The sequence below is a fragment of the Corvus brachyrhynchos genome, unplaced genomic scaffold (assembly GCF_000691975.1).
Source record: "Corvus brachyrhynchos isolate BGI_N302 unplaced genomic scaffold, ASM69197v1 scaffold219, whole genome shotgun sequence".
In the NCBI taxonomy this organism is placed as follows: Eukaryota; Metazoa; Chordata; class Aves; order Passeriformes; family Corvidae; genus Corvus; species Corvus brachyrhynchos.
The window spans coordinates 1560812-1569865 of record NW_008240034.1 but is presented as its reverse complement, the minus strand read 5'-3'; the positions used below and the strand labels follow the sequence as shown (position 1 = coordinate 1569865).

Here is a 9054-nt window from a genome sequence, read left to right as displayed (position 1 = left end):
GGCAGCCTGGAGCAAAGGCAGAGAATTAGGGAACTGTGCAATGTTCCCACCTCCAGGCCCAGCCCAGGACACCCCAACAATCCCACCCTGTCCACCCCTGGGAGCATTGTCCAAACCCTCCTGGAGCTCTGGCAGCCTCGGGGCCGGGCCCATTCCCTGGGGGAACTCAGCACCTTCTGGGGGAAGAACCTTTCCCTAAAATCCAAAATCCATCCCAAGCCCCCTGGCACAGCTCCACACCTTCCCTTGGCACCCCAAGAGGGTGTTTGGCAGAATTCTGCCCTTGGAAGCCACTCTCTGGGCCCTGTAGGCCGTGGCCGGGGATGTGGCAGTGTCCCCCAAGGTGCCAGATGTCCCCTCCTCACCTTCAGTTTCCTCCTGGCGTTGAATTCCTGCAGTTTCTTCTGCGTGCTGTCCATGTGAGCGAATTTCGCCGCTTTCCCGGTGACCCAGGGGTGCTCCAGGGCCTGATAAACCGTCAGCCTCTTCTGCGGGTCCAAAACAATCAATTTTCTGACCTGAAAGCACCGAAACCACGCCGAGTTTTTGTTATTTTGAAATAACTCACGGTAAAGTAAGAAGGAATTATCGTGGATGCGTAGTATATATGGTAATGAATGAGAAAATCAGTCAGAAAAATAAGGAATAAATAAAAGAAGTTAGAGGAAGCAAGAGTGTGTACTAAATAAATAAATAATAAATTCGCATGAGAAATGAAATAATTCCTAGAAATGTGTGATAAATAAATAAATGTAATGAAATAAATACAGGCAGTAAATAAATAAATAAATAAATAAAAATGAAATAATGAAAGACATGAAATCAACAATAAAAATATGTGATTAATAAATAAATGAATAAATGTAATAAATAAAAATAAAATCACAAAATAAATGGAATCAATAATGAACAGAGTGATAAATAAATAAATGGAAATTTGTCATAAATAAATAAAACAAAAAATGTAATAAACACATAAAAATAAAGCCATAAATCAATCAATCAATAATAAAAATGTGTGAGAAATAAATGAAATTAAAGAAATTAGTAAATAGATACAAATGAAATAATCAAATAAGCAATCAAAATGTTATAAATAAATAAAGTAATTAATAAATAAAGGGATAAAAATGAAATCTTAAAAGAAATAATAACAATACACAACAAATAAATAAAATGGAATAAATAAATAAAACCGAATCAATAAATAAAAATAATGTAAAATAAAATAAAATAATAAAATAAAATGAAGTAAAATGAAGTAAAATGAAATAAAATGAAGTAAAATAAAGTAAAATAAAATAAAGTAAAATGAAGTAAAATGAAATAAAACGAAGTCAAATAAAGTAAAATAAAATAAAATAAAATAAAGTAAAATAAAATAATAAAAAAAATAAAATAAAATAAAATAAAATGAAGTAAAATGAATTAAAATAAAGTCAAATAAAGTCAAAGGAAGTAAAATAAAGTAAAGTAAAATAAAATAAAATAAAGTAAAATAAAATAATAAAAAAAATAAAATAAAATAAAATAAAATGAAGTAAAATGAATTAAAATAAAGTCAAATAAAGTCAAAGGAAGTAAAATAAAGTAAAGTAAAATAAAATAAAATAAAGTAAAATAAAATAAAATTAAATTAAATTAAATTTTAAAATAAAAATAATTTTTCGTTTCACAAGCCCCCGCACTGCCTCGCTCACCAAATCCTTGGCGTTGGGGGACACCTCGTCCCACCAGGGGGACACGAACTCGTAGTCGCAGGTGAGGATGCGGCTGTACATGTACTGATCCCCCCGCGGGTCGAAGAAGGGCTCGAAGCCACAGAGCCTGGAGAGGGGACAGGAGCCGTGGGACACGGTGGGACAACCCCAGCCCCCGCCGTGGCACCGGTGCTGTGGGACAGAGGGGACAAACCCATCCCCGCCGTGTCCCACGGCTGTGGCACTCACAGGATGTAGGTGATGACGCCCACGCTCCACATGTCCACCTCCGGCCCGTAGGGACACCCGTGCAGGATTTCGGGGGCTGGAAGCAAAATTTGGGGGTCAAACACGCTCACAGGCAGAGAAAACCCCGCTGGGCACCGGCAGCATCTCCCAGGTGTGGAGAAAAAAGGGATAAATGTGGCTCTGTGCCAGCCAGATGTGGCACAGCGCCAGCCATCCCTGCAGGGAGCTGTGCCCGGCCTCAGGCAGGGAAACCTGCTCGGAATGTCCCTCCTGTCCCCAGCTTTCCTCTCCCCCAGATTTTCCCTCCCACCCCCGGTTCCCCCCTCCCCGCTCACCGCAGTACCCCGGCGTCCCACACACGGTTTTCATGGTGTCCTGTTCGTCCACGATCTTGGAGAGCCCGAAGTCACCTTGCGGGGACACGAGGGAGTGGCATTGCCATCAGGGAGGGGCACTGGGATCCCCTCTCGTGCCACAGCCCCCCCAGCCAGGGCCCCCAACCCACCGATTTTGAGGGGCGCGTCGGGGGACAGGTCTGCGTAGAGCAGATTCTCCGGCTTCAGGTCCCGGTGGACGACTCCGTTCTCGTGCAAATACTGCAAAAAGAGGAACAGTGGGATGTGAGAAGGAAGGGACGGAATTTGGGAGGTGGCAGCAGCACCTGGGGACCCGTCACAAACTCAGGACCAGCTCGGGAACAGCCACCGCTGTGGCAGTGCTGTTTCCAGTTAGGAGTTCCCGTTTTTAAAGCCTCCCGTTGCCATGGAAACTATGGGATGCAGAGCAGCCTTGACCTTCCTCCTTCCTCTCCTTCAGCCCCCCTAAAAGCTGATCCATCTTCTCCCAGCAGTGCCTTTGGAAGGCCAAAGGAGAGCGGATAAAGGAGGTATTTGGAATGGGGACAGCTCTGCCTCTCCCCAGGGATATTTGGGATCAGTGCAACTCTGGATGCCTCTCCCCCCCAGGGGTATTTGGGATGGGGCAACTCCAGGCACTTCTCCTCAGGGATATTTGGGCTGGGGGCAGTTCTGAGTCCCTCTCCTCAGGGATATTTGGGCTGAGGGCAGTTCTGAGTCCCTCTCCTCAGGGATATTTGGGATCAGTGCAGCTCTGGGTGCCTCTCCTCAGGGATATTTGTGATGCAGGTGCCTCTCCCCAGGGATATTTGTGATGGCTGCAGCTCCAGGCCCTTGTCTGTCAGGATATTTGGGATGGGGGCAGCTCTGGGTGCCTTTCCCCAGGGATATTTGGGTGCAGCCCCCCCAGTGCCACCCCGAAACCACCCCCGGGACCCCCTCACTGGGCCATCCCCAGGGTCACCTTACCGAAACGGCCTCCAGGATCTGCTTGACCACGTGAGCCGCATCCCGCTCGCTGTAGAACCCCCTCTCCACAATCCTGTGGGCACACAGAGCCTTCAGCCCCCTCCATCCTCATCCTCCTCCCACATCCCACTGGGATCCATCCCCCGGAGTGGAATCCGTACCTGTCGAAGAGTTCTCCTCCCGTCACCAGCTCCAGCACCAGCGCGATCTCCGAGGGCGTCTCGAAAATCTCCTTCAGCTTGATCTGGAAAGAGCAACAGGAGGGATTTCGGGATGTGGGATGTGGGAACACATCCTGGCTGTGCCGGGAGGAGGCTCTGATTGCCAGGGAGGGGGGAAAGGGTTGGTTCAGGGCAAACCAGCGCATTTCCCTCCTCGAGTTGGTTTTTCCCCACTCTTGATTTGTTTCCACCTGAATTTTTTTAACAGTTCGCAGCAGCCCCGCTCACTTAACACAGAATAAGGATGGATCTGGGAATGGGAAGAGCTGGTGCCTTTATCCTCTTCTCATCTCTGAGCTCGTTTGTCAGAGGAGCTCCTTGAGCGCGTTTTAATTTCGCAGCTCCGTCGGCACCTCGGAGCCTCTGTTGCTCCTGCAGTGTGAGAGCGACCCCGGCTGCATCCCCCGGGATGGATCCTGCACTCCTGCCCTGGCTGGGATGAGGGAGAGCCGGACACAGCCCTGCGAGGTCATGGCCACTCTGGGATCAAGGCTCTGGGAATGTCCCTTGGACTGTTCTGCAGCAGAGGAGGCACCAAACCTGTGTTTTCCTCCCGATTTTTGCAGTTTAGCTCCCACAGGAGCCCTTTGTGCCTGCACAGCCCATCTGGAATTAACAATTCTCTCTTAAAGCCACGTCCAAATGCAATTCTTCCTTTTTTTTTTTTGGAAAAATGGAAACCCAAGAATTTCACGCTTCTTAGGACTTTTGTGACACCGCGAATTTCATGGGGCTTTAATCATTCCCCTTCCCAGGCTGGGTGACAAGCCGTGATCCCCCGCGGGGTGAGAGACACTATGTGGCAGCTTATTGCATTATAATAATACACGGAGCCCTATAATTTTCCTATTAACTTCAAAAGTTTACAATCCTATTATCAGCCGCCACCGAGGTCGGTGCCGCACGATAGCGGCGCCGGCGTCAATAATGGAGCAGAGCAGCTCCTCTTCAAACATCACTTGAAACTTGGGATGAGCAGAACCCCACGGAAACCTTGGGGATTTAAATATTCAAACGGGCTGGATCCTCCTCCACGGGCTCCAGGGAGCCGCTGGCTGGAGAGGAGAGGGAGGAAATTGGATTTTCTGTGGTGTTCCTGATAACACATCAGAGAGGAGCCTCTTGCCACCCACGGCTGGTATCACCTGGGCTGCTCCGAGTGCGTGATTCCCATCCTGGTTGTTATCCTGCGTCTGCCCAAGTGTCCTGGGGTGGGGGAAATGTCTCCGTGGAAAAGGCTGAAGCACCAAATTGCCCCAAAACATTGAAACACCCCAAGATGGGCCCAAGCCGAGCTGGCTGAGAGGTTTAGGGACACCCCGTCCCCAGTGCTTTGCCCCTGTTATCCCTGGTTTTGGGGTGGTTTGGATTTTTCTTGGCTTCATCTCTTTGTGTGAAGGTTTTGGGGTTTCTCCAGAGGGCAAAGTTCCGAGGATGTTTGATGTGGCTGGGCTGGAAGCAGCTGTGCCTGGGGTTTGAGGGATGCTGTAGCGGGGGCGGCAGCAGCCAGGGGCAAGACGATGTCCCAGCGATGTCCCAGCGATGTCCCAGCAATGTCCTGATCACAATCCCAACAGGAGCAGGGCCTGTCCCAGCCCCACAGCAGCTCCCAGGTGCCTTTTTTGTGTCATTTCCTTAACCCAGCTGTTCTCCAAGGTGCTTTTGCAATTTCCCAGTGCAACCACGCAGTCAGGATTGAGCCTTTTTTGGGAGGTGGGGGGCACGGAGCCCCCCAGCCCCTGCCATTCCAGAGGGGCTCTGCTGGCCCAGGCCGGATTAGATCCACTCTGGGCATTGTGAATCGCTCCAGCCGAGCTCCCGTTATCCCCGGAGCACTGAGCAAGGGAATGGCGATGGGCAGGACACGGCCCCAGCCCCCATGGCCTCGGCCTCCCCTTTTATCTCCCCTGGCAGGATTCATTACAGATGGGCAATTTTCTGTGGGATTCGTTTGATCTCCTCGATGGAAATTGCCTACCCGGTGGAAATCTCAAGCCAGGGCATGGGGAGGGGGAGGACGGGGGGTCCTTGGCCTTGGATATCAGAACTGGGAGCTCAAAGGAGCTGCAAGGAGCAGGAATTTCATGTGGCAGGAAGTGAGGAGTCACCTGGACTCTGTCTGTGAGGCAGGGAGGGGACACGGGGTGCAGGGAGGGTTTTCCATGGGGTGCTGGGTTCATCCTGCACCGAGATGGGATGAGCACGAGGACATTCCAGCCCTTCCCTCGGCAGTGGGCTGAGTTAAGGGCAAACCCACCCCCAGCAGCCATGGGCCCGACCCAAGGGGAGGTGGCAGCTGTGTCACGAGGGTCCTACTCACGATGTTGGGATGCGAGAGCCGCAGCAGGACCCCGATCTCCGTCCTCACGATCTTTTTGTCGATCTGGGAAGCAGAGCCCACACAGAGGTTGTGTCACTTGCGCTACCTGGTTCCGGCTCCCCACCGCACAGAGACCCCCCCCATCACTCCCAGCACGTTTCCATGTCTGCCCCAGGGCCCACCCCCATCCCAAATCCCAGCGCTTGTGTCCGTCTGGGACCCCCAGATCGTGGGAACAATGCCCAGTGCCAGCCCTGTGCCCCTGCTGGTGCTGAGAGTCAGGGGAGGAGAGACACCACCACCCCTCCCAAGCACCCCCTGCCCCTCCCCAGCCCCTTTCCTGCCTCACTCACCGTTTTCTTCAGGATCTTGGCAGCGTAGGGAGCTCCCGTGCCCTTCTCCTGGCAGCTGAACACCACCGAGGTGGCTCCCCTGGGAGGGCATGGGGGGACGTGAGGCTGGCACAGAGCTGGGGGTCCCGCTGCCCCCCACCAGCACCTTTGGCGGTGCCAGGCCCTGGGAGCTCAGCGTGGATCCCTCTCTTCATGGATCCCCCCACTCCTGCATCCCCTTCCTGTACCCCTCTCTTTCATCCCCCCCCCGCATCCCCTTCCTGCACCCCCCTCCTGACGCGTCCCTCTCCTGCATCCCCCTGCTCCCGCATCCTTCCCGGCTCAGGCTATTTTAATTAAACCCAACTTCTACAGGGGGTTTAAATCCTTAAGCGGCTTTCACGACAGGACGGAGCCGTCGTGTCCCCACTCGCAGCCCCTCGGCGCCAGCGGCGACACTGCCGGGGCCCCATCCCAGCCGCGTCCCCCGGGGCCACGGCACACGGGATGGTCCCTGTCCCCAGACACCTCCCTGCCGGGTGAAACCGCTCCGGGTGACACGGGGCCCGTCGCCCTCGCCTCCCCGCCGCGCCCCTCAGCCGATGGCGATCTCAGCTCGAGTTAATCGCGTTTCCTGAGCGCTGGACGGTGAAATCAGCGCATCGCTCCGGGCCATGCCGGGGCTCATTTGCAATTTCATCTCCTTGCCTGGCTCCTGGAGCAGATTAATTCCTGCCCCCGAGTCATCGGCCGCGTTTTACCGCACTTTGGCTTCGCCGCCTTCTGGGACGGAGTTCAGGCTGTGCCTGGAGGTGCCCGGCAAGAGCAGACCCCCAAAACCACCGACTTTCATACCAAAACAATCCCCTGAGCCCACCAACCTCCCCCCCGCTGCAGCTCCCGGGTGCTCTCCTGAAAGGAGGGATTTGTCTTCAAACCCAGAACAGATTTTGCAACTCATCCGGCTGAATTTGGGAACGGCGTTCCCATGGCAACAGCAGCCCCGGGTACCGGCTTCCACCGGGATGCTGCGGGATCCACCTGGGATCGGCGAACCCCAACCTGGCCCAGCTCCAAAACATTTCCTCCCTTTGGCCAAACATTCCCCATGAAACTTTAGTTTACAAATAAAAACCGACTTGGGAACGAATTGTTCCAGCTGAGAGGGGAGAGGCGGCCACCAGCTTAGCAAAATGGGCAAAAGCTGCAATTTGACCCCAAAATGACATCGCTGCTGCTGCTGCGAGCATCACAACAACGCTGTTCCAGCGGGAGAAGCCACGAGGTTATTCTTGGAAGCTCCCAGCTGGGCTGGACACGGGGGCAGGACCCTCCACCCCCTCTCCACAGCTGAATCCCAGCCAGGATCTGTCGCCTCTCGCCCTCCCTCTGCATTTTTCCGCACGGACAATTCCCAGCCTGATTCCCTCCACTAACAAGATCATTTAGGAGCGCTCGGCTCGGCGTTTAGGAGGACTCGGGGTGGCTCCTGTGCCCGCTGTGCCCGTGGCGCTGCCCCTCACGCGTCCCCAATTAGGGCAGCGCTTGGATCCGCGCCGGAATTCGCCACACCTCGGCCCCCGGCCCCGCCGGCCCCCGCAGCCGCCGCTCAAGGCCTCAAATAAATATCCCCAATCAGCCTTGCCTGCGACGGGAGATAATTGCATTTGCTTTCCAGATGAACTGGAAAATGCCGAACAATGGGATTTGCCAAGAGCCCGGAACGTGCAGCCGCCGCGAGGGCCGGAAGCAGCCCCGGGCTGGGTCCTCCTCCCTGCCCCCACATCCCTGCCCTGCTCCCTCCATCCCTGCCCGGCTCCCTGGGGCTTCCTGGCCAGAGCTGGATCCAGCCTTGCCAGGAGAAGCTCTAAGGGAGAGCTGTGCATGGCGTGTGAGCTCCCACCAGCCCAAATCCCACCCAGATCCCAACATGCTGTGAGTGGGTGGCTCCAGGACTGAGACCAGCTTGATTTAAACCTGGGTGCTGAAACTGGATGGATGGATGGATGGATGGATGGATGGATGGATTCCAGGGGCTCCAAGCCTGTCCCTCTGTCCTACATCCTTCTGTGCAGGGCTGGGTGCTGCCAAGCCCTGGGCTGACATGGCCACACCTCGATACAAACACTTAAATTCCTGCTTTTACCAAAATTGCTGTTTTTCAGGATTCTCTGAGGATGGAAACCCAGTGGCAGCTGGGTCTGGCCCAGCCTGAACCACCAAATCCACCTGTTCCAGACCCAGGGCTCTGAGGCAGCACTGCCTCCCCCGCTCTGGCACAGCCCAGAGACCCCACAAGTGGGACCATCAACCTTCCCACCACGGGCTCCCGGCACCCCCTGGCACCCCCCTGCCTGGGGGGCACTGGGACACCTCACCCAGGATCACAGCCCCCAGATGGGCTCTCCAAGCCAAATCCAGACCCTTTGTGGAGCTGGCACTGCCTGGCCTTTGCAGGGGGCTGCTGCAGGCGGGACCCTCATCGCCCACCCCCAAAGCCTTGGGGTGCTCGGAGGGGAGATGAGTCTCCCCATAATCCCACTCCCTGCCATGGACACGAGGAGTATCCAGCTCCACATGCCCAGGGACCTCTGGCCCATCCTGCAAACCCCCAGTGAGCGCTCCCAGACCGTGGCGGCAGTCCAAGTGCCAGGTTACACGAGAGGGGAGGGTCTGTCACCATCCACCCCCTTTATCCATCCCCCCATCCCTGCTTCCATGGCCCTTCCACATCCATCTGTCTTCCCTGCATGTCCATCCCCTCCTGCACCCCTCCATTCTTCCACCCCTCCTCATCCATTCCTCCCACACCCGTCCATCCCCTTCCTACCTGTCCCTCCCTTCCTGCGTCCTTTCCTGCATCCCTTCATCCCTCCATTCCCCTTCCTCCATCCCCCCCATCCATCC

At 54.3% G+C, this 9054-nt stretch overlaps 2 protein-coding genes across 2 annotated transcripts in view; both read right to left on the bottom strand.

Annotated features, from left to right (window-relative positions):
- Positions 1-8837, bottom strand: part of LOC103622189 (calcium/calmodulin-dependent protein kinase type IV) — an 11120-nt gene extending 2283 nt beyond the window's left edge. Inside the window, exons 1-10 of the mRNA XM_017743816.1 lie at positions 7029-8837; positions 6169-6247; positions 5816-5878; positions 3436-3518; positions 3275-3347; positions 2455-2545; positions 2285-2359; positions 1950-2025; positions 1701-1827; positions 150-518 (exon numbers count right to left, since the gene is read on the bottom strand). Coding sequence (XP_017599305.1) covers positions 150-518; positions 1701-1827; positions 1950-2025; positions 2285-2359; positions 2455-2545; positions 3275-3347; positions 3436-3518; positions 5816-5878; positions 6169-6247; positions 7029-7108 — 1116 coding nt within the window. The 5' untranslated portion in view covers positions 7109-8837. The remainder of the gene's footprint in view (positions 1-149; positions 519-1700; positions 1828-1949; positions 2026-2284; positions 2360-2454; positions 2546-3274; positions 3348-3435; positions 3519-5815; positions 5879-6168; positions 6248-7028) is intronic.
- The window catches only part of LOC103622137 (PWWP domain-containing protein MUM1), a 29291-nt gene that overhangs the window by 13099 nt on the left and 7138 nt on the right, over positions 1-9054 (bottom strand). The window lies entirely within an intron of this gene.